General features: G+C 48.3%; 5 protein-coding genes, 1 long non-coding RNA gene and 1 pseudogene across 10 annotated transcripts in view; 5 read left to right on the forward strand and 2 right to left on the reverse strand.

Moving 5' to 3' along the window:
• LOC306815639 (leucine-rich repeat-containing protein 14-like) overlaps positions 1 to 27,683 on the reverse strand; it is a 74,671-nt gene that overhangs the window by 33,030 nt on the left and 13,958 nt on the right. The window lies entirely within an intron of this gene.
• LOC306815638 (leucine-rich repeat-containing protein 14-like) overlaps positions 1 to 27,683 on the reverse strand; it is a 65,834-nt gene that overhangs the window by 23,470 nt on the left and 14,681 nt on the right. The window lies entirely within an intron of this gene.
• LOC306815634 (leucine-rich repeat-containing protein 14-like) lies at positions 1,677 to 13,748 on the forward strand. 2 transcript variants are annotated; one of them, XM_079332203.1, is made up of 4 exons: positions 1,677 to 1,950; positions 9,790 to 10,095; positions 10,199 to 10,828; positions 13,137 to 13,748. In XM_079332203.1, exons 2-4 carry the CDS (start codon positions 9,803 to 9,805, stop codon positions 13,690 to 13,692), a joined length of 1,479 nt encoding a protein of 492 aa, XP_079188329.1. In that variant the 5' UTR covers positions 1,677 to 1,950; positions 9,790 to 9,802; the 3' UTR covers positions 13,693 to 13,748. The 2 variants fall into 2 exon arrangements, with proteins under 2 accessions (XP_079188329.1, XP_079188330.1); XM_079332204.1 differs by lacking the exon at positions 9,790 to 10,095.
• LOC306815635 (leucine-rich repeat-containing protein 14-like) overlaps positions 2,489 to 27,683 on the forward strand; it is a 31,652-nt gene continuing 6,457 nt past the window's right edge. The window contains exon 1 of the mRNA XM_079332205.1: positions 2,489 to 2,815. Coding sequence (XP_079188331.1) covers positions 2,523 to 2,815 — 293 coding nt within the window. The 5' untranslated portion in view covers positions 2,489 to 2,522. The remainder of the gene's footprint in view (positions 2,816 to 27,683) is intronic.
• LOC306815629 (leucine-rich repeat-containing protein 14 pseudogene) lies at positions 2,837 to 6,000 on the forward strand (annotated as a pseudogene). Its single transcript, XR_013777874.1, has 2 exons — positions 2,837 to 3,528; positions 5,429 to 6,000. The product of XR_013777874.1 is annotated as a leucine-rich repeat-containing protein 14 pseudogene (transcript).
• LOC306815640 lies at positions 13,853 to 24,389 on the forward strand. The gene is made up of 2 exons (XR_013777431.1): positions 13,853 to 13,953; positions 24,018 to 24,389. It is a non-coding gene; the product is annotated as an uncharacterized lncRNA (long non-coding RNA).
• LOC306815633 (leucine-rich repeat-containing protein 14-like) lies at positions 20,310 to 24,389 on the forward strand. Of its 3 annotated transcripts, none has more exons than XM_079332200.1 (4): positions 20,310 to 20,498; positions 21,078 to 21,383; positions 21,463 to 22,095; positions 23,216 to 24,389. In XM_079332200.1, the coding sequence occupies exons 2-4, from the start codon at positions 21,091 to 21,093 to the stop codon at positions 23,769 to 23,771; spliced, it is 1,482 nt and encodes a 493-aa protein (XP_079188326.1). In that variant the 5' UTR covers positions 20,310 to 20,498; positions 21,078 to 21,090; the 3' UTR covers positions 23,772 to 24,389. The 3 variants fall into 3 exon arrangements, with proteins under 3 accessions (XP_079188326.1, XP_079188327.1, XP_079188328.1); XM_079332201.1 differs by having other exon boundaries at positions 20,310 to 20,494; XM_079332202.1 differs by having other exon boundaries at positions 20,312 to 20,498; positions 21,262 to 21,383.

Consider the following 27,683-nt stretch of genomic DNA (forward strand, 5'->3'; position numbering starts at 1 on the left):
TTAATGGGATTGGGATGGGATCCAGTTCCTGCTGCATCCAGCGGGTTTCCTCAGGGAAACTGAGTCACGGGATGGGTTCAAACTGAGCCTCAAGGAGAAACTGCTTTAATAATATAAGTTTATTGTATAAATTGAATTAATTAATTAAGTAAATAAAAAGGTATTTTGCGTTATGCATTTTGTATTTATATAAATATTGACATAAAGCTGGTTTTAAAAATATGAATTTAAAACAAAGCAAACCCATTCCCAGTTTAGGGTCCTCATTCCCACTCCCCATTCCCCCAAATTTTCCCCAATTTCCCCTCAATTTCCCTCAAATTCCTCCATTTTTCTTTTCCCAACCCCAAATCCTTTCCCCAGATTTCCCCAAATTCCCCCAGACTCCCCCAATTTTCCCTTTCCCATCCCAAATTCCCGCCCCCTTTGTCCCGTCCCCGCCGTGTCACCTCCCCCTGGCGCTTCGCCACCGCCGCCGTCACTGCCATGGCGGCCGAGGGGACAGCGGGGACCGAGGGGACAGCGACAGGGCCACCCTCGGGGCCACCAGGGCCACCCCCGGTGTCACCCTCGGTGTCACCCCCGGTGTCGCCGTTCGTGCCACCCCTGGAGTGCAGCGGTGCCGACGCTCAGGCCATGGGCCGGGAGCCGCTGCCCGTGCTGCGACAGGTACCGCCAGTGTCGCTGCTGCCACTGCTGTGTCCTGCTGTCACTGCTGTGTCCTGCTGTCACTGCTGTGTCCTGCTGTCATCTGCTGCCACCTACTGTCGCCTGCTGTCACCTGCTGTCACTGCTGTCACCTGCTGTGTCCTGCTGTCACCCCCTGTCCTCTCCTGTCCCCCAGGGATCCCCGGGATTGTCCCCTCCTGTCAACCCCTGTCACCTCCTGTCCCCGGGGATCACAAGGAATGTCCCCTCCTGTCCCCCCATGTTCTCTGGGAATGTCCCCTGCCGTCCCCTCCTGTCATCCCAGGTCCCCCCGTGTCCCCTCCTTTCACCTTCTGCCACCCAGGGACCGTTGGGAGTGTCCCCCTGGGCTCCAGGTCCCCTCCTGTCCCCCTGTATTCTCTGGGAATGTTCCCTCGTGTCCCGCCCTGTCCCCCCGTGTCCCCAACCCCTGATCCGTGTCCCCGTTCCCAAATTTTGGCCGCCTGCGCTTTTCCCGAACTTTTGGACTCTCCCTCCCAGCGCTTCAGCAGCACCTTCAGCTCCTGCTGCCGCTCCATGGCCGCGAGAACCGGGATCGGGGATCAGGGATCGGGATCAGGGATGAGGGATCGGGATCGACATGGAGGGAGACTCGGCGGGGATCGCAGAGTCACCTCAGAGCGAAACTCTCGCACCCGCCCGGCCCCAACCAATAGGAAAGCAGGGACTGGTGATTGACAGAGGAAAGAACCAATGGAAAGGCTGAAATCAAAGCGTCTGCCCACGCCGCTTCTGTGCCAATGAGAATTAAATGAAACAATGACAGACAGCTGTAAGATCCAAGTAATTCGCCTCCAGGGTGTGACTCGTTCAATAATTAGTTGCGACAAAAAGCAGAAACGAAAGTTAAGGTTCCGCATGGGCGCCATTTGGGGCTGCGGGCGGTGAGTGGAAGGCGCCGTGTTTGGGGGAGCGGGCAGGGCCGGTTTTGGGGATCCCTGAGGGGACTTTGGGATAATATTGGGATGCCTGGGGGAATTTCGAGCTTCTGGGAGGGGTTTGGAATCCTTGGGGGATTTTGGAGTGGCCCTGGGGATGTAGGGGTACTCCGGGACCCTCTTTTTAGGGAGCAGCGCTGGGGATACCCTCACAACACCGCCCCCACCTTCTCCCACAGCTTCCCTTTTCTTCGCGATATTCCTGGATTCGGAGTTTCCCTGGAATTCTCCCTGGTGCTTCTGCATTCTAGGAGTGAAGCACGGAAATACTCTCTATAACCCACAAAAGAAGTTATAAGAGTAGGTATGTATTTATTCAGTGCTGAGGTGCATGGGGGATGGCTCCTCCAAAACCATGCACACCTTTGGCAACCTGCGCCTCTCCTTTAATTCTCTGCAGACTGGACTACACAATGCACCCAATACACATTCATTGCCTGACTCTGCTTCATATTAAAATTAGCTCCAGGCCTCTTTATGGCTGCGCATTGTTCCCTTCTGATCGCTCTTGTATTCCTCTGAGGGTCTTTGGAATTAAGTAAATAGTCTTCCTCTCAGATGAACTTTTCAACTTGCTCCTTGCCTGTGATCACTTTTTTGTCCTTTGATCATCATCTGGACTTTGATACAACTTTTCCGGGTTTCAGAGTGTGGTTATCTTTTTGCTTACATCCTGTTTGTGCACTCCAGCTCTTGACCTCACCTTGTAGCCTTGCTGTGCTCCTGTTCTTGTCAGCACTGTAAATTACAGTAAACACACAGTTCTGTCAGCCCCCTTTTACTCAAAGCATTTCTTGATGCTTGTTTCTTAATTCTCAATTTCTCTGTCTCAGGGGTCACCTCTATTTCTCCTATCTCCCACAGCCCCCAGAATCCATGGATTCCCTGGCTTTACTCCGTGCCCGCCGTGTCATCGCCCAGCGCCCTCTTCCTGCCCTTCCCGATGATCTCTATCCCGAACTTTTCAAAGTAGCATTCCAGGATGGAAAAGCCCTGGCCCTGCAGGAGTTGGTGGCTGCTTGGCCATTCCCTGAGCTCAAATTGCAGCAGCTTGTGAAAGACCTGGAGCTGCCCTCGGATCATCCTGGCATCGAGTGTAACCAGGCCATCATCCAGGGCGTGGTATCGCAGCTCCGACAGCAGCTGGAAGAGCCCGGCCGCCAATCCAGGTGGGTTTTAGGAATTCCAGCATGGCCACAGCCTCCAATATCTCCAGGTATTTTGAAGGTTTCTTCCTATTTTTTTCCAGTGGGTTCCAGCTGCGTGTGCTGGATATGACCGGACTCTGTGATTACTTGTCCAGCTGCACTCCTAAGGGGTGGACCTTCGGGTCCAGAACCAAGGGTTTGGCTGAGGCTTGTGTGGAGGTGTCCAGGTACCAGCAGCAATTCCAGAGGTGTGGATCCAAGCGGCACAAAGGATGCTCTGGAGCCACCACGGCCGAGGCTGCTCCACAGCACCCGGGCGTGGATGTCCACGCTGACCTGGTAGACAATATATGGTCCAATCAGATCCTGCATGAGGCGCTCCAGATCGGTGCCACCGGCCTGCTGCGCCTCAAGTGCCGCGAATTCAAAGTTCAATACATATTGCCACACGAGCTTGAGCCTTTCTTCGACTCCCTGGATCCATCCTGTCTGCGGAGGGTGGAACTGTGCACTTTGGGATTGACGGGGCTTTTGGCCATCCTGCCGCACCTCACGCGCTTCCCGGAGCTGCGCAGCCTCAAGCTCCGGCACATCTTCATGGACGGGCAGCACCCGACGCATCAATTGGCCAGGAGAATCCGTTGTGTGGCCGGGCAGCTGGGAATGCTGCGCAGCCTCCGGGAGCTGAACCTGGGATCCACCTGGCTGCCTGGGAATCTGAGCCAGATCCTCTGGTGAGTTCCCCATGGAGCGGAACCTTCTTTACTCTGGGAGGATTCCCAAGGGTTGGGCTCAAGGATCTTGGGGGTCATTTCCAAGCTGAGTGATCCTGTGATACCAGGATTTAATTATCCTGATGTTCCCATGATTCTGTTACCCCAACAGTTTGTGACTTCATTGACCCGAAAATCCATGGTTCCCAGAATTTCATGATTCCAGGATTCCCAAAGGCTGAACTTCAGGATCTTGGAGGTTTTTTGCAACCTTAGTGATCCCATGATTCCAGGATTTCGTTATGCCAATATTCCCATGTTTCCATGATTCCATTATCCCAGTAGGGCATGACCCAACGTTTTCCTTATCCCATAAACTCATGATCCCAAAATTCCATGTTTCCAGGATTCCCAAAGTTTGGATTCAATGAGTCTTGAGGATCTTTTTCAGTCTGAAAGATCCATTGAATCCAGGAATTAATTTTCCCAATGGTCCCATGACCCCTTGATTTAGTTATCCCAATAGCTCATGACTCAATGATTCCATCATCCCATAATTCCATGATCCCAAAATTCCCTATTTCCAGGATTCCTAAAGGCTGAACTACAGGATCTTGGATATCTTCTCCCATCTTAGTGACCCCATGATTCCAGGATTTCATAATCGTAACAGTGCCATGATTCCAGTATCCAAATCCTTGATTGCAGAATTCCCAAAATTTGGGCTCAATGGTCCCAGACATATTTTCCAACCTTAGTCATCCCTGGTTCTCATAATTCCATTATCCCAATTGACCAGAACTCTATGATTCCATGATCCCATAAATCCTTGATGTCACTGCCCGAGGTGTCTCCTTAGAGTTGAGATCCCATCAGGAGGACATAAAGCTGGTCTGGAACCCAGTTCTTCCCGATGCCCGCCGATGAGAGGCTGCAGGAGGCTGTTCTTAGAGGTTTTCATGGTTGTTTATTGTTTCTTATCTCAGGAATGCTTTGTCCAGCTAACACGGTCTGTCTAGCTAGACGTCCAGGGCAGAATCTACCTGGCAGAGGCAGGACTTCTCTTTTATAGTCTAAATTACGTACTAGGTATTTACAACTATTTTCCACTACAATACAACTTTGTTAAACTGTCCAGCTTTGTCCCCATCCAATCTGAAAGTGTCAGCATGTCACCCAGCATGGATGACACGGAGAAGAAGGAGGAAGAGGTATCCACACCCCAAATTCTTCATCTGGCCATGTGTCCCTTATCACAAGCATCCCCAAAAGTCTACTTATCTACATTCTAACAGTCTAATTTGCACTTTACTAATTTTTGTGGCTTGCACCTCTTCCCTCTGTGTTGGTAATTTCCCTCAAGGATTTGAATTCAGTGCCTGAGACACCTGGGTCTCACTCAGGGGTTTTGAGACCCTCGCCAGGGGGGTTTTGAGACACCCAGGGAAGCCAGGGGAACACCCTGGACTGCCACATTTGATTCCAGGATTCCCAAAGGTTGGCCTTGATGATCCTGAAGCCTTTTCCAATGTTAATGGCTCTGTGACCCGATAACTCCATGGTCACATAATTCCAAAATGCTGTGATCCCAAGATCCCATAACTCCATAATTCCACAATTCCCAAACTCCATGATCCCATAATCCCAGGATTCTCAAATCTTGGACTTGGACATTTTGCCCAACCTCAGTGAGGCCATTACTTCATGATTCCATGACCCCATTTGTCCAAAATCCCAGGATTCTCAGGGGTCAAACTCAGTGTTCTTGGGGGTCTTTCCAAACCTCATCCATCCAACAATGCAGTGACTCCAGGGATGCAATCCCAGCTCTCATTCCCGGGATTTTCCCTAGGAATCTCGACATTCCCAGCAGCCATCAATCCTCCCTTGGGCCTCACCTCTCCCTTTTCCCTCCCGCCAGTGACCTGCAGGCTCCGTTGGAAAGCTTGGAATTGGATTTCTGCTCCCTCTTTCCTGCTGACCTCACCTTCCTCTCCCAAAGCATCCACGCTCCGGCCCTCAAAAGGTTGGATCTGAGTGGCAACAACATCTCCCAAGGCCTCCTGGAGCCGCTCCAGCTGCTCCTGGAGAAAACCTCGGCCTCGCTGCTGCAGCTGGATCTCGGGTATTGCCACGTGGCCGATTCCCACCTGGCCGTGCTGCTCCCGGCGCTCCTGCGCTGCTCCCGCCTGCGCTTCCTGGGACTCGACGGCAATCCCCTGTCCAAGGCTGCAATCAAGGATCTGCTCCAGAAAACCTTGGAGCTGCCAGATCTCCAGCTGGTCGTGTATCCCATCCCTCTGGATTGCCACACGTTGGACCCGTCAGAATTCGATTCGGATTTCTTTGATGAGCATGTGGATGAGGAGCTTTTGTCGGCAGCCGAGGCGGAGATTTCCCAGCTGCTGGCGAATTCCGGGAGAACCGACCTCGTCTGGACTGACGATCCCGACAGCCACGAAGCCCCAGACTACTTCTCCTTATGATTTAGGAAAAGCTTGAGCCTCCACTGGGAAAATGTGCTGCCACCTCTTTCCTGAAATCTGCGTGTTTTCTGCCTCATACTGTGGATTTTTCCTTTCATTTTGGTGCTTTTCTACTGCCAATTTAGACACACACAGGGACTACTGACTTGTGCTCAGAATCCCAATTTTACTGTGAGCTACATATGGACATACACCATTTTCAGGAAAGTCAGTAATTTTTTAATACATTTATTGGGTAAACTTCACATTTCATTATTCACAAGATTAACTTTAAATTTCCTTACATTTCTATTTAGTTAAATGATCTTTCCTGTCGCCAGTCTTGACCGGATCATCTTGTAATTTTCAAAGCTCTGTTAGCTCTTGCCAGGAGCTTGGTTATTAAACTGCATCAAACTGCATCAGTCTCAGTCTCCACACTGCCTGGTTTTGTCATTTTTCCACCTCATCCTGATGTTTTTCCCACCCACCCTGAGATTTTTCCCTGGTTTTGAATATTTTCTGCCAGGTTTTGAGGATTTCCTCGCTATTCCAATGCTTTTCCTCTCATCCAGATATTTTCCCCCTCATCACAGTATTTTGCTGCCACATCCCCGTATTTTTCCCCACATTTCATTATTTTTCAGCCCATTTTTCTGCATCGTCCCTGCTGGAGGGATTGAGGAAAAGCTCAGAGAGAGTGAATTGGGGTAGGGTCTGGTTATCCTGCTCTGATCCTGTTGGAAAGAAACTCATCCTATCCCAAATCCTGAGTCTGTCGTGCCCAGGTGGGATTTCCTGAAGGATCTTTCCTGATCCTTATCCTGATCTATGAATCCTCCACGAATTCCTTCCTTTCCACCTTACCTTGGAGTTTTCCATCTAGTCCTGGTGGTTTTCCACCTCATTCCGGAGTTTTTTCAGTTTTTATTGCTGTTTTTCCACCTCATTTTGGCAGCTGTTGCCTCATTCCAGTGTTTCCCCACCTTTTCCCAGTGATTTCCCCACTCAACTCAGTGTTTTCCCTCTCCACCCCAGTGTTTTTGCATCTCATTTTTCTGTTTTCCACCTTATGTTAGAATTTCCCCCATCCCTTTATTTTCTCCTCAATCTGGTGTTTCCCCCCTTCATTTTGGTTGTTTTCATCTCGTTTTGGATTTTTTTTATCTTCTCCCAATATTTTCCCTCTCATTCTGATGGTTTTCCACCTCACTGTGGAATTATGCACCTTATTCTGTTGTTTTCCACCTTTTTTCATTTTGCTATTTCCCACCCTCATCCCAGTGTTTTTCTGCCAAGTCCTGGTGCTTTTCTGCCTCACTTTAATGGGGTTTTTCCTCATGTCAGTGCCTTTCCCTTCACCCTGGTGGTTTTTCTCCTCGTGTTCGTATTTTACCACCTCATCCCAGCGATTTTCCACTGAATTTTGGAGTTTTCGACCTTATTCTGTTCGTTTTTTGCCTCATTTTTTTGTGTTTTTACATCTGATCTCTCTCTTTTCATCCTTACTTTGATGTTTTCCAGCTCACTTTGGTGTTTTCCCCCGCATCCTAATATTTTCCCACTTCATTTTTTTCCCTTATCCTGATATTTTCCCACCTCATAGTCCACCTTTTTCCCTTATCCCACTGCTTCTCCCAGTGCCTGTGGAGTCCTGAAGGCCAAGAGCAGAAAATGGTGAGAACCTGAGGATGGTGGGGGCAACTACAGGGGATCTATGAGGGCACACAGCACCAGGAGCTGCCTATAGGGGATTTTTATGGGACAGCTGACACTCTGTAAGGGCTCAAGACTCTATAGGGAAGCTCTGGAGTCTACAGGGCGGTCTGGAGGGTTCTATAGGGTCTGGAGATCAGTAGGTGCCCCTACACTGGTGGGACACCCCACCCCCAGCCCCTCTCCTTCCACATCCCCCAGACCCTTTTCCCCCCGCAGCACCCGAGGTGCGCACACATTCCGCTCCCCATTGGCCACATCCGGGTGGCGCCGGTGGCGCTGCTGTCGCTGTCGCCTGTCGCGACAGGGAGGTGGCCCGGCCGTGCCGGGGGTCGCCGGTGGCTGTCGCCATCAGGGTGGGGACCCCGGAACCTGCAGGGACAGTGGAAGGGGCCTGGAACCCACGAGTGTTTTTATTATATGGATCACCATGGGTAGGTCCGGGGGGATGGATAGGTTTTTGTTTGTTTTAGGGGTTTCGAAGCTTCAAGATCCCAACTTTTCTGCCCAAACTCACTGTGCGTCTCCTGAGGAGCCTAATCCATGTCAGCCTGGGAAAAAAAAATGGCCTGAATTGGGGAGACTCCCTAAACCACTTTAAGCACCCTCTCACATTCAAATACCACACCCAGCATCCTAAAATCCACTCTTAAGGGCACTGGAAAAACCCCCAGTACCTGCCCCAGATCAGTCCCTGTCATTGCAGGGATCCCCAAATCACCCTAAAGACCCCCCTGGTACTGCAAAACTACCCCAATGACAACCCAAAAAGCCCCAGGATCCCCCTAAGGAAATCCCACTCATTCCTCAGATGTCTTAACCGCAAAAACTCTCTCACACCCCCTAAAATACCACAGGCCCCCCCAAACAGCCGCCCACCTCCTTCCAGTGAAATCCCAAAAATTATCTGTACCCCACCAAACCAAACCTACCCCATCCCAGGGCCTTCTAATCCCAGCCCAAAGACCCCAAAACCACCACAAGGACAGCACAAAAAACCCCAGGACTCCCCTACTCTAAATCCTGCATTCCAACACCACTCAAAATCACCATAAAGATCCCCTAGCATGCCAAAACCAGCCGAAGGACCCCTAAACAAATCCAGCTCATTCCAGGGAACCCCCAAATCACCCCAAACAAACCCCAGCAAACTTAAACTACCTCCAGGACCTTCTCAGCCACCGCAATCACCCCTCGAACAGACCCCCAAACCAGCCTCCCCCCCCCGCCCCCATTTCCAGGGATTCCCCTCAGGGATTTCCCCTCTCACAAATCCCCGCCGCGGCCCCTCAGGAGCCCCTGGCTGCGTTTCCGCCGCTGTTCCCGCAGGAATTCCTCGTCCCAGCGCTTCAGCAGCACCTTCAGCTCCTGCTGCCGCTCCATGGCCGCGGGAACCGGGATCGGGATCGGAATTGGGGATCGGGATCGGAATTGGGGATCGGGATCGGAATTGGGAATCGGGAATCGGGATCGAGCTGGAGGGAGGCTCGGCAGGAACGGGAGCCGCCTCAGACAGACCCTCCCGCCCCCGCCAATCGCCAGCCAATAGAAAGGCAGTGATTATTGATTGACAGCAACGGCAGCAAATGGAAAGGCAGAATGTTAAAGCGTCTCCCCACATCGCTCTTGGGCTAATGAAAGTTAAATAAAACAATGACAGACTGTTTAAGATCCTATTAGATGTAAAAATCCACCTCCAGAGTGAATCTCTCACGCTGATTGGTTGCAACAACAAGTAAATAAGGAAGTGAAGCTTCCCTACGGCCCTGGGCGAGTTGGGGCTGCGGTCGGGTGGTGAGTGGGGGGGACGCCATGCTGGGGGGGGCAGAGCCGCTTTTGGGGATCCCTGAGGGAACTTTGGGATCACTTGGGGATCCCTGTGAGAATTTCGGGATTTTGAGGTGGCCTTGGTAGGGTGGGGTTACCCTGAGACCCCCTTTTTTAGGGAGCTGCGCTGGGGGCACCCTCACAACACCGCCCGCATCTTCTCCCACAGCTTCCCTTTTCTTCAGGATATGCTTGGATTCGGAGTTTCCCCGGAATTCTCCTCTGGTTCCTCCTCATCCTGTGGCGTCCCCCCAATTTCACCTAATTCCTACAGAGCCCCAGAATCCATGGATTCTCTCCTTTTCCTCTGCGCCCGCCGCGTTGTCGCCCAGCGCCCTCTTCCTGCCCTTCCTGCTCATCTCTATCCCGTCCTTTTCCAAGTGGCATTCCTGGATGGAACAGCCCTGGTCCTGCGGGATTTGGTGGCCGCTTGGCCCTTCCCGGTGCTCCACCTCCAGCGGCTCGTGGGGCGCCGGGAGCTGCTCCAGTATCATTCCTGCACGGACTGTGTCCAGGCCATCATCCAGGCCGTGGTGGCGCAGCTTTGGCGGGAGCTGGAAGAGCCTCGCCGCCATTCCAGGTGGGTATTGGGAATCCCAGCATGGTCAGAACCTCCAATTCCTACAATTCCTCTTTCCATCCTCCATCCATGTTTTCCTAAAGTTTTATTCTCGTTTTTCCAGCCTGCGCGTGCTGGACATGACCAGACTCTCAGACTGCGTGTCCGGTGACACTCCCGCTGGGTTGACTGTGTGGTTCATCAGTGAGGCTTTGGCCAAGGCTTGTGTGGAGGTGTCCAAGCAGCAGCAGGAATTCCAGAGGCACGGATCCAAGTGGCCCAAAGGCCACTCTGGAGACGCCGCGTCCGCAGCGGCTCTGGAGCCCCTGGGCGTGGATGTCCACACCGACCTGTTCGTCAACGGAACGTCCTATGGGATCCTGCGCGACGCGCTCCAGACCGGAGCCACCGGCCCCCTGCGCCTCAAGTGCCGCGAATTCCAAGCGGTGGACATCTCAGCATCCGAGATTGTGACTTTGTTGGAATCTCTGGATCCATCCTGTCTGCGGAGGGTGGAACTGTGCTTCAACAATTTGGGACTGACCGGGCTCTCGGTGATCCTGCCTCACCTCTCGCGCTTCCTAGAGCTGCGCAGCCTCAAGTGCCGGTACAGCAAGGTGGACGTGCAGAACCTGACACCAGAATCAGCAATGACAATCCGCAGCGTGGCCAGGCAGCTGGGAATGCTGCCCAGCCTCCGGGAGCTCAACCTGGCATCTTCACAGCTCTCTGGGAATCTGCACCAGATCCTCTGGTGAGTTCCTCACAGAGCGGGGCCTTCTCGCACTCCGGGGGGATTCCCAAGGCCTCAGGGATTGTGGGGGTCTTTTGCAATCTGAATGATCTTGTGGTTCCAGGTTTTCATTATCCTGATCTTCTCGAGATTCCGTTATCCCAATAGTTTTTGACTCCATTGTCCCATAATTCCATGATTCCAGGATTCTCAATGGCTGAACTTCAATATCTAGGAGGTCTTTTCCAACTTTAGTGATCCTGTGATTGTGGGGACTTCGTTATGCCAATATTCCCATGATCCTGTGATTCGGTTGTCCATATAGTTCATGAGTCATGAGCATTTCCTTATCCCATAAATTGATGATCCCAAATTCCTTGTTTCCAGGATTCCTAAAGTTGGGGCTCAATGGGTTTTGCAGTCGGAAGGATCCATTGATTCCAGGAATTCATTATCCCAATGTTCCCATGATGCTGTGATTCCGTTATCCCAGTAGCTCATGACTCAATGATTCCATCATCCCATAATTCCATCATCCCAAAATGCTGTATTTCCAGGATTCCCAAAGGCTGAATTTTAGGATCTTGCAGATCTTCTCCAATCTTAGTGACCTCACAATTCCAGGATTTCATTAACTCAATATTCTCATGATTCCATTATCCCAATCCTCGATTTCAGAATTCCCAAAGTTTGGGCTCAATGGTCCCTGACAGCTTTTTCAACCTCAGTGATCCCAGATTCCCACAATCCCATTATCCTAAAAGTCCAGGACTCCATGATCCCATCATTCCTCGATTGCAGGTTTTCCAATCATTTGCCTTGATGAACCAGAAGCCTTTTCCAACTTTAATTTCTCCACGATCCCGTAACTCCATGATTCTGTAACTCCATGATCCCGTAATTCCATGACACCCTGACCCCAATATCCCACAATCCTAATATTCCATCACTCTGTGATCCCAATACCCCGTAACTTCACAATACCACAATGCCCTGGCTCCACGATCCCATAATTCCATGTTTCTCAAAGCTTGAACTTGATGGTCTTGGAGATTTTGCCCAACCTCTGTGATTCCAAGATTTCATCACCCCATAATTCCAAAATATCGGGATTTTCAGAAGTCAAACTTGATGGTCTTGGTATCCTCTTCCAGCCACAGCTGTCCATCATTCCACAATTCGATTTCACAATTCCATGTTTCTGTGATCCCACAATTCCATGATTCTCAAAGCTTGAACTTGATGTTCTCGGAGGCCTTTCCCAACCTCACCCATTCCATAACTCCAAGACCCCATCATTTGAAAATCCCAGGATTCTCAGGGGTCAAACTCAGTGAGTCTTGGAGAAGTTCCCCCGCTTCAGTCATTCCATCATTCCATGGTTCCATGATTGCATAATTCCATGATTCTCAGGCTTTGATGCGAGGTTGTGAGCCAGGTACCAGACACGGGGCACCAAATTGTGAGGTTACGAACCTCCGGTACTCTGGGCACCTACTCAGTTGGGTTATCTTAAATGAGCAAAGCAGCTAATAGTTGCTAAAAGGTTCTTTATTGCAGAAGCACATCAGTCTCAAAAGGCAAGCAGAAAATCAATGGCAAAAAGCAGTGGCAAAAAAGCAAAAGCAATGACAAAGAGCAAAAAGGGCAATGGCAAAAAGCAATGGAAAAGCACTAACTCTCCCCAGTACATATTCCTATATATAATCCTCCCAACAAGCTAAACCACAAACTCGGACCACCACTTCTTAACCTATTAGAATTCTAGTTTCTTAATATGCCAGGTGATGTATAGACTACGCGTACAACCTGTCTTGTTCTATCTGAAAAATACAAGCAATATTCTTACTATAGCTCTGTTTTGTCTAAGTACTGTCTACAACTACAGTCCCAGAGCTTCTACTGAAAGTATCATTATGTTTTTCAACCTTCACTAGAACTTGCACTTCTAGTTTTGCATTTGAACTTTTCACTTACTAAAAGCACTAGAGCTCATACTAAAACTTATTGATTGACTTACTTATCCTAAAAGGTAAACTTACACCTCTACCTTATGTGTGAGTGGCTTAATATATGTCAATCCATCCTCAGGCTTTAAGTCAATCCCTGCACTTGGATTCCTTTCTTAAGAATTCAGAGAGACCTCTGACTCACTCACTGCAACACCTTGAACTCGATGTTCTTACAGCTCTTTCTCAATCTCACCCGACCCACAGTCCCATGATTCCATGGCTGCAATCCCAGCTCTCATTTCCCCCAGGAATCCGAACATTTCCAGCTCCCATCAGTGTTCCCTTGGGCCTCACCTGTCCTATTTTTCTCCTTCCAGCGACCTGCAGGCTCCATTGGAAAGCTTGGAATTGGGCTACTGCTCCCTCCTTCCCACCGACCTCACCTTCCTCTCCCAAAGCATCCACGCTCCAGCTCTCAAAAGGTTGGATCTGAGTGGCCACAACATCTCCCAAGGCCTCCTGGAGCCGCTCCAGCTGCTCCTGGAAGAATCCTCGGCCTCGCTGCTGCACCTGGATCTCACGGATTGTGCCATGGCCGACTCCCACCTGGCCGTGCTGCTCCCGACGCTCCTGCGCTGCTCCCGCCTGCGCTTCCTGGGACTCCACGACAATTCCCTGTCCACGGCTGCAATCAAAGATCTGCTCCAGAAAACCTTGGAGCTGCCAGATCTCCATCTGGTCGTCTATCCCATCCCTGAGGATTGCTACAAGCTGGAGTTGTGGGACTCTGTTTCAGATGTTGTAGAGGATGAGGAGCTTTTGGCAGCCAACACTGCAGAGATTTCACAGCTGCTGGAGAATTCTGGGAGAACCAATGTTATCTGGACTTACAGTATATTTGCCTACAGAGGCCTGGACTACTTCTCCTTGTGATTTAGGAAAACCTTAGGGGCAGGAAACGCTCAAAGCCTCCATCTTGGGAAAGCATCTCCACCTCACTGCTGAAATCTGGGCTTTTTCCGCCTCATCCTGCTGCTTTTCCATCTCATTCCAGTGCACTTTTCCTTTCATTTTCCATCCATCCTTTTTTTTTTTTTCTGCCTGCTTTTCTCAGTTTTCCACCTCATCCTGAAATTTTTCAGCCTCATCCCAAGATTTTTCCCTGGTTTTGTAGCTTTTCTACCATGTTTTGAGGTTTTTCCCATTATCCGGATAGTTTTCCCTTCATCCCGATAGTTCCCCCCTCATCCCAGTATTTTTCTGCCTCACCCCGGTATTTTCCATCCCATTTCATGATTTTTCCAGCTTATCCCAGTGTTTTTTCTGTCAAGATTGGCTTTGCATGGTAACATTTTAGGAGGCTTTGGGGTGGATTCCACAGGAAGCTGCCGGAAGCTTCTCTTGTGTCCGTCCAATCTTATTGGGAACAGCAGCGACACCTCTGGAATAAGAATGAAGTTGGAAGAAATCAAACATAGCACAGCTGGAATTCCGGGTCAGTAATGTGGGAAAGGAAGGAGTCAGGAGATGATTTCAAGGTTCAAGTGGAAATTCCCAAAATTCCTTGGTGCATCCAAAGGGAAGCTCATCCTGGAGCTGCATCTTGGGAGGGACCTGCAGATCCATGGATCAGAGGTGCAGGATCATGGCAGGAATTGCACAGAGGAAAAACCCTTTGGAGCAGGATATTCCCGAAATATTGACCCCTTGGAAAAGGGGAATTGTCTTCCATTGGAACGACACACTGGAGAAATCCATGGAAAAATCTTGCCGTGAATTGGATTTGCATTAGTAAATGCTTTGAAAACTGATTTTGGGATGGATTCACTGAGAAATAAATGGAAAACTCCCCTGGGATGGTCCCAGCACTGCTGGAGAAATTGAGGGAAAGCCAGGAAAGAGTGAATTGGGGGACCAAAAAGTTAGATTTCGGGTCTTGTTATTCTGCTCTGATCCTGTTGGAAAGAAACTCATCCTATCCCAGATCCTGAGTCTCTTGTGCCCAGATGGGTTTCCTGAGAGATCTTTCCCAATCCTGATACCAATGCATGAATCTTCCAGGTTTTCCTTCATTTCCACTTTATTTTGGGGATTTTCCACCTAATTGTGGTGGTTTTCCACCTCATTTCCAGGTTGGTTTTTTTTTTTTTTTCACTTTTTACTGCTCTTTTCCTCTGGGAGTCCTTAAAATCAGAGGGTTTTGGTAAAGCTGCAAAAAAGCAGGCTCCAGAGAGAAATAAAACTGCAATTAGAGCTCAGTGGAAAGCATAAGGCACGTCAGCTGAGAAGTTCTAGGAGATGTAGAAAGCAAGGACAAATAGAACAATGGTCTGTGTATTAACACTTGCCTAGAATAACTCTCTAAGCTGCAGGAAAGTATATCTAGGAAGATATTAGTAGTTCTAAGCTCAATAATGGAACTCAGTGCATTGTATTTTAAGGCTTACAAGCAGGTATTGTATTGGAAAGAAGCAAGCACTGATTTAACCAAAGACACAGGTACATACACTGATTGGATAGAACTAGTGTCAATATGCTTTTGCTTTTGTGATTGGTCAAAAAACTTTCAAAGTGCCTTGTAACATCACATTCTCTGGATGTGGCCAAGGACACGAGCTGCTGGCATCTTCCCTCTGTCTCATTCGTGTAATGAGTCTGATGTTTGGGTGGGAAAAACAAATAATAAAGCAGCTCGAGATGTGTTCCACAGCAGTCCTGTCCCATTTGTGACTCTGTGCATAAACCCATGGCCAGAATTATTTTCCCACCTCATTTTGGTGAGTTTTGCCTCATCCTGGTGTTTTTTCACCTTTTCCCAGTGTTTTCCCCCTCACTCTGGTGGTTTTCAGGCTCATTTTTCTATTTTCCCCTCATCCCAGTGTTTTCCTATCTCATGTCACCATTTCCTGCCTCACTTTGGTGTTTTTCCAGCTCATTTGGGGATTTTTTTCCTCATCCCATTATTTTTCCCCTAGTTCTGGTGTATCCCCCCTTTCTTTGGGTTCTTTTTCACCTCATTTTGGATTTATTCTTTTATGTTATCCCAGTATATCCCCCCTGCTACAAGTGTTTTTCCAACTCATTTCTGGTATTGTGAGCCTCATTCTGTAGGTTTCTGCATCATTTTCTTGTTTTAGTAATCATCCCATTCATTTTCCCCACGTTATTCTGGTATTTTTTCTCATCATTATGGTTGTTTTCCATCCCATTTGGGGTTTTTTTTTCTTTCCATCTCCCATTATTTTTACCCTCATTTGGATGGTATTCTCCTCATTCCAAGTTTTTTCCACCTCATTTTGGGTTTGCCTTTTGGTTTTTTTTCCCCTTATCCCAATATGTTCTCTACTATTCTGGTGGTTTTCCACAAAATTTTGGTTTTTTTTTTTAACATCACTTTTTCCAGTTCATTTTGGTATTTTGGGCCTTAACTTGTCAAATTTCTACATAATTTTGATATTTTTCTTCTTATCCCTCTGGTTGTACCTTTATACTGGAATTTTCCCACCTCATTTTCTTATTTTTCCCCTTATCCCACTGTTTTTCCACCAAGTCCTGGTGGTTTTCCCCCTAATTTTCATGTTTTATCACCTCATTCAAATTGTTTTCCTTCGAATTTTCGTATTTCAGGACTTACTCTGTGTGAGGTTATTTACCTTGTTTTTGGTGGTTTTCCATCTCATTTCTCTCTTTTCATCCTCATTTTGGAGTTTCCCTGATCACTTTGCTATTTTCCCCCTTCTTTTGGTACTCTCCCATCATCCTGATATTTTCCCACCTGCGTCATTTTACCTTTTTTTTGCTGTTCATTTTACATTTTTTTCCCACTCATCCTGGTACTTTTCCCTCATCCTGCTATTTTTCCACCCCATCCCAGGTGTTTTTCTACCTCATCCCATTATTTTCCTACTAATTTTTTAACTTTTTCCCTGATCCCACTGCATCTCCCAGTGCCTGTAGGGCCCTGAGGGCCTAGAGGGGAAAATGGCGGGAAAATGAGGAGGGGGGCACCAATAGGGGATCAATGAGGGCACACAGCACCAGGAGCCGCCTATAGGGGATTTTTATGGGATCACTGAAGCTCTGTAGGGTTCTGAGACTCTATAGGGAAGGACTCGGGGTCTACACGGTGGTCTGGGGGGTTCTATAGGGCCTGGAGATCTATAGGCGCCCCTATAGCAGCGAGTCCCTCCCCCAGCCCCTCTCCTTCCACTTCCACTTTCCCCCAGACCCTTTTCCCCCCGCAGCACCCGAGGTGCGCACACATTCCGCTCCCCATTGGCCACATCCAGGTGGCGCCGGTGGCGCTGCTGTCGCTGTCGCCTGTCGCGACAGGGAGGTGGCCCGGCCGTGTCGGGGGTCGCCGGTGGCTGTCGCCATCAGGGTGGGGGCGCTGCTGCTGCCAGGTCAGGCCCTGGAACCAGCGAGTATTTTTATTATGTGGTTCAGCATGGAAAGGACAGCAAGGATGGAGAGATTTCTATTTCTTTTTAGGGGTTCTGAAGCTTAACAATGCCCAAATTTCACCACAAACTCACTGCAGATTTCCTATGGAGCCTCCTCGATGTCAGCCTGGAAGGAAAAAATGGCCTGGAATTAGGGATTTGGGGATTAGGGAGTTTTTTTGGCTTTGGGATTTTTATGGATTGGGGTTTCTGGGGGAGGATTAGGGGGTTTTTGGAGTTCAGTATTTCTGGGGATTTAAGGCACTTTGGTGGAGACTTTGATATTATAGGGTTTGAGATTTTTTGGGATGAAATATGGGATTTGGTGTTTTTGGGCGAATTTTGAGTTTTTGGAAGATTAGAGGTTTTCTGGGGACTGGGATCTTTTTGGGATTTGAAGGAGTACTCACAGAATCACCAGGTTGGAAGAGACCTTCAAGACCACGGAGTGCAACCCCTGCTCCAATACCTAAACTGGACAATGGCACCAAGCGCCACATCCAGACTTTTTTTAAACACATCCAAGCATGGTGACTGCAACACCTCCCCAGGCAGACCATTCCAGCACCTGATGACTGTTCCCGTGAAAAACTTTTTTCTAATTCCAAACCTAATTTTCCCTTGAGGCAGCTTGAGGCTGTGTCCTCTGATTTTGTCCGTTGCTGCCTGGACAAAGAGACCAACCCCACCTGAGCACAGCCACCTTTCAGGGAGCTGTAGAGAGTGAGAAGGTCACCCCTGAGTCTCCTTTTCTCCAGGCTCAACAAGCCCAGCTCCCTCAGCCATTCCTCACAGGGTTTGTGTTCCAGCCCCTCACCAGCCTCGTTGCCTCCTCTGGACGCGCTCGAGCGTCTCAACGTCCTTCCTAAACTGAGGGGCCACAACTGGACACAGCACTCAAGGTGTGGCCTCAGCAGTGCTGAGTCCAGGGCAAGAATGACCTCCCTGCTCCTGCTGGCCACACCATTCCTGATCCAGGGGCCATTGGCCTTCTTGGCCACCAGGGCACTCTGCTGGCTCATGTCCAGCTGCTGTCCATCAGTGTCCCCAGGTCCCTTTCTGCCTGGGCACTGTCCAGCCACATGACAGATGTTATCATTCACACCATTACAATGAGAACCCAACTATTTCCTGATTACAATTCATGAGAAGCATTTCTTGGGCAATCAGGTTTTGTCACGTCCTGCTGTCAAATGCCTCACAGTCAATCATCTGAAATCATGCCTTGTTGGTCCTATGGCAATCCATGTTTCACAGTTTTGTTTCTCAAAATTATCCAGTCTGCTTTGCAAGGTCATTCTTTGAAACTTTTTTCTAGCTCCATTTCTCTCTCAACAATATCTGTCCTATTCCATGGCATTTCTAAGCCAGCATTTCTTATCTCCAAGTTTGCACACAGATGCACACAGTGTGAGCATTCTGGCAGGCCCTGAGAACTCTCTACAAATCCATTTCCCACAGACAGCAGTGAAAGGAGATCGTTCAGCTGTTCACACCACAGACCCCTGGAACCACTGATCAGCTCAAACACTGTGGGCAGGAGTGGCTCTGCACAGACTCATCCTTTTCTCAGGGTTCCATTTGGTTACACTCACTTGTACCAACCCCAGTTTTCCATGGTGTAGAAACCATTCCTAACAGAAACCCCAAAACCAAGCAGGCAATAGAAACCCAGCAAACAGCACACAGCAAACCTCACTAGTGTGAAAACCTGCAGCCCTGCCTGCCCGCCCTGGGTCACTGTGGGACACCCCAAAAAGCACCAGGACCCCCAAAATAATCCTGCCCCATTCCAGGGACTCCCTAAACCAATTTAAGCACCCTCTCACATGCAAAAGCCACAACCAGCACCCTAAAATCCACTCTTAAGGGCACTCGAAAAATCCCCAGTACCTGCCCCAGATCAGTCCCCGTCATTGCAGGGATCCCCAAATCACCCTAAAGACCCCCCTGGTACTGCAAAACTACCCCAATGACAACCCAAAAAGCCCCAGGATCCCCCTAAGGAAATCCCACTCATTCCTCAGATGTCTTAACAACCGCAAAAACTCTCTCACACCCCCTAAAATACCGCAGCCCCCTAAACAGCCGCCCCCCTCCTTCCAGTGAAATCCCAAAATTATCTGTACCCCACCAAACCAAACCTGCCCCATCCCAGGGCCTTCTAATTCCAGCCCAAAGATCCCAAAATCACCACAAGGACAGCACAAAAAACCCCAGGACTCCCCTACTCTAAATCCTGCATTCCAACACCACTCAAAATCACCATAAAGACCCCCTAGCATGCCAAAACCAGCCGAAGGACCCCCTAAACAAATCCAGCTCATTCCAGGGAATCCCTAAATCACCCCAAACAAACCCCAGCAAACTTAAACTACCTCCAGGACTTCCTCAGCCACCGCAATCACCCCTCGAATAGACCCCCAAACCAGCCCCCCCCCCCCGCCCCCAATTCCAGGGATTCCCCTCAGGGATTTTCCCTCTCACAAATCCCCGCCGCGGCCCCTCAGGAGCCCCTGGCTGCGTTTCCGCCGCTGTTCCCGCAGGAATTCCTCGTCCCAGCGCTTCAGCAGCACCTTCAGCTCCTGCTGCCGCTCCATGGCCGCGGGAACCGGGATCAGGATCTGGATTGAGGAAGGGACAGCAGAGTCGCCTCAGAGTGAACCTCCCGCTCCCGTGCAGCGCCAACCAAAATGAAGGCAGAGATTAGTGTTTGACAGCGGATAAGCCAATGAAAAAACCCTTATCAATGCGTCCGCCTACGTCGCGCTTTAGCCAATGGAGATTAAATCCATGCTGACAGACATGTGTGCAGCCCTATTAAATCTAAGAATTCGCCTCACGGGTGGGTCTCGCTCGCTGATTGATTGCGACAAAGCGCAGACACGGAAGTTGAGCTTCTGAACGGGCTGGGCGCGAGTTGGGGCTGCAGGCGGACGCCGAGCGGGGGCGCTCCGTGTTGGAGGGGGAGGCAAAACCCATTTTGTAGATTCCTGTGGCGACTGTGGGATAATTTGCAGATCCCTGTGGGAATTTGGAGATTTCCGCAGGGGCTTGAGATCCTTGAGGGATTTCGGGGTGGCCCTGGTGGGGTAGGGGTACTCCGCGATCCTCCTTTTAGGGAGTAGCGCTGGGGCTACCCTCACAACACCGCCCCCACTTTCTCCCACAGCTTCCCTTTTCTTTGGGATATCCTTGGATTGGGAGTTTCCCTGGAATTCTCCCTGGTGGTTCCGGATCCTGAAGGTGAAGCACGGAAAAACTCTCTATAATCCATAAAGAAAGTTATAAGAGTAGGTATGTGTTTATTCAGTGTTGAGGTGCATGGGGAATATCTCCTCCAAAACCATGCGCACCTTTGGTGACCTGCGCCTCTCCTTTTATGCTGTACGAACTGGGACTACACCATACACCCAATACACATTCACTGCTTGTCTCTGCTTTGTAATAAAATTGCCCCCACCCTCTTCATGGCTGTGCATTGTTCCCTTCTGATCGCTCTTGTATTCCTCTGAGGGTCTTTGGGATGAAGTAAATACTCTTCCTCTCAGATGAACTTTTCACCTTGCCTCCTTGCCCATGCTTTTTTTTTAGTCCTTTGCTCATCATCTGGACTTTGGTTCCAGTTTTTCTGGTTTCAGGGGTCTGAGGACTCCCTTATCCTGTGGTGATTTTTCCTTGCATCCTGTTTCTGCACTCCAGCTCTTGACCTCACCTTGGAGCCTTGCTGTGCTCCTGTTCTTGTCAGCACTGTAAATTATAATGAGCACACGGTTTTGCCAGCCCCCTTTAAGTGAAAGAGCATACGGATGCTTGATTCTTAATTCTCAATTTCTCTGTCTCAGGGGTCCTCCCAATTTCACCTTATTCCCACAGCCCCCCAGAATCCATGGATTCTCTCGTTTTCCTCTGCGCCCGCCACATCCTTGCCCAGCGCCCTCTTCCCCACATTCTCCCTGGTCTCTATCCTGTCCTTTTCCAATTGGCATTCCTGGATGGAAAACACTTAGTCCTGCGGGATTTGGTGGCTGCTTGGCCTATCCGAGTACTCGACTTCCAGCAGCTTGTGAGGCGCCGAGAGCTCCTCAGAGATCATCCCTTAATCGACTACATCAAGGCCATCATGCAGGCTGTGGTGGCACAGCTCCGGCGGGAGCTGGAAGAGCCCGGCTACGATTTCAGGTGGGTTTTGGGAATTCCAGCATGGCCACAACCTCTAATATTTCCAGGTATTTTGATGATTTCTTCCTATTTTTTCCAGCAAGCGCCGGCTGCGTGTGCTGGACATGACCGGACTCCCGGATTCCCTGTGCGGCCGCTCTCCAAGCGGGGTGACCATCTGGTCCAGCACTGTGGCTTTGGCCAAGGCTTTTGAGGAGGTGTCCAAGCACCAGCAGGAATTCCAGAGGCGCGAGCCTAAGCGGCACAAAGGCCCCTCTGGAGCTGCCACGGCATTTCCACAGCCCCCAGGCGTGGACGTCCACGCCAACCTTTATGTCAGGAAAGATTCCTACAGGATCCTGTGTAACGCGCTCCAGACCGGAGCCACCAGCCCGCTACGCCTCAAGTGCCGTGAATTCTACGCGGAGAACATCTCTGCACTGAAGATTGTGATTTTGTTGGAATGTCTGTATCCATCTTTTCTTCGGAGGGTGGAACTGTGGTACAACAATTTTGGATTGACGGAGCTCTTGCTGATCCTGCCACACCTCTCCCGCTTCCCAGAGCTGCGCAGCCTCAAGCTCCTGGACTTCAGCATGAACATGCGGCGCCTGACGCCGGACTTAGCCATAGTAATCCGCTGCGTGGCCAGGCATCTGGGAATGCTGCCCAGCCTCCGGGAGCTCAGCCTGGGATCTTCACAGCTCTCCGGGAATCTGCGCCATATCCTCTGGTGAGCTCCCTTAGAGGGGGTCCTTCTCGTGCTCTAGGGGAATTCCCAAGCGTTGGGCACAGGGATCCTCAGGCTCTTTTCCAAGCTGAGGGATCCAGGGGTTCCAGGATTTTATTATCCCTATGTTCCCATGATCTGTGATTTCGTTATCCCAATAGTTCATGATTCAATTGTTTTGTCATCCCATAATTCCATGATCCCAAAACTTCACAATTCCAGGATCGTCAAAGGGTGAACTTCACAATCTTGGACATCTTCTCCAATCTTAATGATCCCATGATTCCACGATTTCATTACCTCAATATTCCTATGATTCCCCTTGATTCCAGAAATCCCAAAGCTTGGGCTCGATGGTCCCTGAGATCTTTTCCAACTATAGTGATCGCAGGTTCCCATGGTCCCATTAAAACAACAGTCCAGGACTCCATGATTCCATAATCCCATAATTCCTTGGTTCTAGGGATTCCAAAGGTTGGACGTGATGATCCTGAAGGCTTTTCCAAATTTAATGGTTCAATGACCCCATAACTCAACAATTCCACAATTATCATGATTCCATAAGCCCAGGATTCTCAAAACTTGAACTTGATGGTCTTGGAGATTTTGCCCAACTTCAGTGATTCCATGATTTTATGATCCCATAATTTCAAAATCCCAGGATTTTCATAGATCAAACTTGATGGTTTTGGAGACCTCTCCCAAGCTCACCCATTCCATAACTCCATGATCCCAACATTTCAAAATCCCCGGGATATCAGGGATCGAACTCGATTTCTTGGAGCTCTTTCCAAACATCAGCCATTACATAATTCCACAATTAAATTTCACAATTTCAGGATTCCTTGATCTCATAATTCTGTGATTCTCAAACTTTGATGGAATTGGAGACTTTTCCCAAACTCAGTCTTTCCATAACTCCATGATCCCATCATTCCAAAATTCCAGAGTTTTTCAGGGGTTGAACTCGATGTTCTTGTAGCTCTCTCACCCATGCCACAATCCTGCGATTGCAGGGATGCAATTCCAGCTCTCATTCCCCATGTTTCCCTCAGGAATCCTGACATTCCCAGCTCCTACCGTCCTCCCTTGGGCCTCACCTCTGCCTTTTCCCTCCCACCAGCAACCTTCAGGCTCCATTGGAAAGCCTGGAATTGGGCTACTGCTCCCTCATTCCTGATGACCTCGCCTTCCTCTCCCAAAGCTTCCACGCTCCGGCCCTCAAAAAGTTGGATCTGACCGGCAACAACATCTCCCAAGGCCTCCTGGAGCTGCTCCACCTGCTTCTGGAAAAAACCTCGGCCTCGCTGCTGCACCTGGATCTCAGTAATTGTGCCATGGCCGATTCCCATCTGGCCGTGCTGCTCCCGACGTTCCTGCGCTGCTCCCGCCTGCGCTTCCTGGGACTCTTTGGCAACCCCCTGTCCACGGTCGTGCTCAAGGATCTGCTCCAGAAAACTTTGGAGCTGCCGGATCTCCAGCTGCTTGTGTATCCTTACCCCAGGGATTGCTACAAGAAGCCCCTGCCAGAAAACAATTGGGATTATGGAACAGATGATGAGCTTTTGGCAGCGGCAACAGTGGAGTTTTCACAAATCCTGGCAAATTCTTTGAGAACTGACCTCGTCTGGACTTACAATCCCTATGGTCACAAAGACCTGGACTACTTCTCTTTGTGATTTGGGAAAAGCTCAGAGCTGGGAAATTCTCTGAGCCTCTATCGCAGAAAAGCATCACAGCCTCCTTCCCAAAATCCTGGCAACTCCACCTCATCCCAGTGCTTTTCTGTCTCATTCCAGTGTTTTATTCCTTTCATTTCAATACTTTTCTGCTGGTTTTGTTAGTTTTCTGTCTTATGCCGATGTTATTTCTGCCACATCATGAGATTTTTCCCTGGTTTTGTAGCTTTTCTCCCATGTTTTAAGGTTTTTTTCCTTTAAGTACTGTCGTTCTCAATTTGACATCAACGGCAAACCTTTATCATTAAACTCGAAATAGAGCCCGGGCCACCGCGCCTCGACAGAAGCAGTGGTACCCAATCAAATGGTTCTGGTACCTCAGTCACTCATCCCTCAGCCAACCATTCCTCAGATGGTTCCAGCTCAATCCTCTCATGTGCAAGGTTGGAATTGGCCTCCTCAAAATTGATGCACCTTTAAAATAAATTTTGTTATGAAAACATTCCTACTGGAAATACTGGTTCCTTTCAACAAAGACAAGATGTTTTGCTTATAGCCAAGGCCAGCAACAAAATTTTTGGACTTTGAGTCCTTCCAGCTGTTGCTTCAGTAAATTGTCAGGACGAGCTGATGATTTTAGTGCTTGCATTTAATGTTCCTATGGTAATTCCACCAAAAACACCTAGAGCTACTGCATTTCTTTTACCCATGATTACACTCAAGCAAAGCAACTTTCCAGAGCATCCAGTTATGTCTGTGCTGTTTGGAACCTCAGGCCCTGAGGTCTTTTGGTTACAATATTTAGACCACAACCAGCCAAAATTGACTTGCAACCTGACTTGCCATGGTAAACCAATTTAATTACAGGCATGCTGGATGCCAGTACCAATGTCACTGGAATTTCTCACGTTTTGGCCCAGCCATTGGGTTTTGGTAGCTCCTGCAGGTTCCCTCACAGGGGTTGGAGGTGTGTTTGCAAAGTGCATCCATGATTAACATTACAGGTCCTGAAGGAAAGACTGCAACAGTAAGTCCATCTGTTGTTCAGAGGCCTTTCACAATCTAGGGGAGAGACATCCTGTCCCAATGGGGAGCAAGACTGGAATTAGGCCTGTGATGGAAACCATGTCAAAACCTGCCACTTTAAGACTGAACTGGAAAACTGAGCATTCTGTATGGATTGATCAATGTCCTTAAACAGAGAAAAAAATTAAATATCTTTAAAAAATTGGTAAAGGAGCAATTGCAACAAGGTCATATCACACCACAAATAATCCCTGGAATTCACCAGTGGTCGTCATCCACAAGAAGGCATCGGACTCCTGGAGGTTGCTTCATGAACTGAGGAACATCAATGAAGTGATTGAAGACATGGGACTGCTTCAGCCTGGACTTCCAACCTTATCAATGATTCCAAAACACTGGCCTCTCATTGTTATCGTTTTAAAGGACCGTTTTTTCCACATCCCACTTCATCCTGATGATGCTCCAAGATTTGCTTTTCCAGTTCCGGTCATCAATCAAGGTGAGCCCATGCAGAGATATCACTGGAAATCATTGCCTCAAGGAATGAAGAATTCACCTACAATCTGCCAATATTTTGTTGCACAAGCTTTGTCTCCAGTTTGACAGAAGCATCCAAGATCCATGATTCTGCACTACATGGATGATTTGCTCATTGCAGTCCAACACAGAGAGAGATGGAGCAAACTCGTGCTACTGTTGTGACTGAAATCCAAAATGCTGGACTTGAAATTTCTATAACCAAAATTCAAAATTTCCACCCTGGAAATATCTGGGATGGAAGATGGCTGAAAAAACAATTGCACCACAGAAGATAGAGCTCCAGACCAGTGTCAACAACCTGCAAGATCTACAACAGCTTCTAGGAGAAATCAAGTCAGACCTATTTTGGGAATTACCAACGATGAAGTAAGTCCACTTTTTAATCTATTAAGAGGAAGCTGCAACACCAGCTCTCCTAGAACTCTAACACTTGAAGGTCACATAGCCCTCAAGAAGGTCACAGAAGCTTTCCAAAGAGGACAAGCTCATGGCTGTATTCCAGAAAAGCCATTCTTCCTTGCAATTTTAGGGGGAAAAGTGCAGCTTTATGGTCTCGTATTTCAATGGGACCCTTCTAAGAGAGATCCTTTGTTGATAATAGAATGGGTTTTTCTTTCCTATACGTTTCCAAAGACTACCTTTACACCTTTAGAGATCATAGCACACATTGTAATTTGTGAACAAGATTGTTAAGTTTAGCAGGTCAAGAAATTGCAGTTATCTATTTACCATTGCAAAAAGATTGTCGTGATTGGACGATGCAAAATTCTGATGATTTGCAATATGCATTGTTGAATTTTCCAGGTATCTGTTCAGTTCATTACTCAGCTCACAAATCATTGCAAGCAAAATTGAGTTTTAGAGAGAAACCTATATTCAGTGAAGAAGTTTTAAATGCAGGAACTCTCTTTACTGATGGATCTGGCAAAAGGCACAAACAAGTCATTTGGTTGAACCAATCAACTCAAGTTTGGGAATCAGATGTTCAAATAGTAGAAGGATCTCCTCAGATTGTTCAGCGTGCTGCTGTGGTTCGAGTTTTTCGGCTCTTCCCACAACCTTTTAATTTGATTACAGATTCTTCTCATGGTCCCAATGTGGTTAAGGAATAGAAGGATCAGTTTTAAAGGACGTTAGTAATGACATTTTATATTGTTGGCTTTCATGTCTTGATATAATTTTGCAATATCGAGCTAATCCATATTTTGTTTCTCATATTAGGGCTCGTTCTTCGCTTCCAGGACATTTAGCAGAAGGAAACGTGACAGCGGAGAAACAATTTCAGTAGATGTGTTCTCTGGTGCAGGTTTTCTTCTGTCCACACAGGTGCACAGAAGACAGGTAATCATGCCTGTCAAGAATTTTTGCAAGCTTTTGCTTCATTGGGTGTTCCCCAAGAAGTAAAAACTGACAATGGTCCTACATAGATCTCAAAAATTGGCCACATTTTTAAAAGATTGGGGTGTTCGCCACATCCTTGGAGTACCTCATTCTCCCCCAAGTCAAGCAATTATTAAGAGGACACACCAAACATTAAAACATATTCTTGATCAATAGAAGCAGGGAATAGACTTCAAACCACAGATGAGGTTGAACAAAGCTTCATATGTTTTTAATTTCTTGAACAGATTTTCTGCAGAACCTGATCCACCAGTTTTTAGACATTTTTCAAACAATACACATACCAAATTGAAAGAAAATCCTCCTGTTTAAATTGGAAATCCTGAGACAGGACACATTGAAGGTCCTTTCCCATTAAGAACATGGGACAAAGGGTATGTTTATGTCTCTACAGGTGCAGGAGTTAAGTGGGTCCCAGCAAAAAAGTCAAACCATATTGCACCCAAGAAAATGTGTTGACGTGTTGAAGACCATTAGAAGCAAGTACGTGGACGTGAGCTGAACAGAAGGACCACAGGTCTTCCCTGACATTCCTTGTTCATCGGTGGAACCTGCAAACTGATTTTGTGTTATTTATAAATGTGTTAACTCTTGGTTTTGTAGAGCTCTTTTTGGCAAAAAGTGTGGTTTTTTATTTTGTTATGTTATAGATCCCTTCTATAGCATTTTGAAAGGTAACATTTTTATTAGAGATCCAAAGCAAAGCTTTTTAACTGAAATATTTGGGAAATCTTTTGCCAAAAATTAGCTCTCAAAAAGGATGGAGGGAAATCAAATGTTTCGCTGGTCTGTGTGTCATGTATGATGGACAAAGCTATCAAGTAAGTCCTTATCATACAATACAGAGAGGTAGGAAATGGAGTTGCAGAGAGTTCTCAAAACCTTATAAACATAGTAGATGAAGGTATAGACCTGGAGGAAGGTTTTGAACTAAGATCTTGGAAC

Source organism: Erithacus rubecula (genome assembly GCF_903797595.1).
Source record: "Erithacus rubecula genome assembly, contig: scaffold_176_arrow_ctg1, whole genome shotgun sequence".
NCBI classification, from domain to species: Eukaryota; Metazoa; Chordata; class Aves; order Passeriformes; family Muscicapidae; genus Erithacus; species Erithacus rubecula.

What these genes read in the sequence shown, in the direction of transcription:
- LOC306815634 (XM_079332203.1), top strand. Translation starts at nt 9,803, where the DNA reads ATGGATTCTCTCCTTTTCCTCTGCGCCCGCCGCGTTGTCGCCCAGCGC. An exon ending in GAGCCTCGCCGCCATTCCAG is followed by an intron (nt 10,096 to 10,198) that starts GTGGGTATTGGG and finishes TCGTTTTTCCAG; the next exon opens with CCTGCGCGTGCTGGACATGA. An exon ending in AATCTGCACCAGATCCTCTG is followed by an intron (nt 10,829 to 13,136) that starts GTGAGTTCCTCA and finishes TTCTCCTTCCAG; the next exon opens with CGACCTGCAGGCTCCATTGG.
- LOC306815633 (XM_079332200.1), top strand. Translation starts at nt 21,091, where the DNA reads ATGGATTCTCTCGTTTTCCTCTGCGCCCGCCACATCCTTGCCCAGCGC. An exon ending in GAGCCCGGCTACGATTTCAG is followed by an intron (nt 21,384 to 21,462) that starts GTGGGTTTTGGG and finishes TATTTTTTCCAG; the next exon opens with CAAGCGCCGGCTGCGTGTGC. An exon ending in AATCTGCGCCATATCCTCTG is followed by an intron (nt 22,096 to 23,215) that starts GTGAGCTCCCTT and finishes CCCTCCCACCAG; the next exon opens with CAACCTTCAGGCTCCATTGG.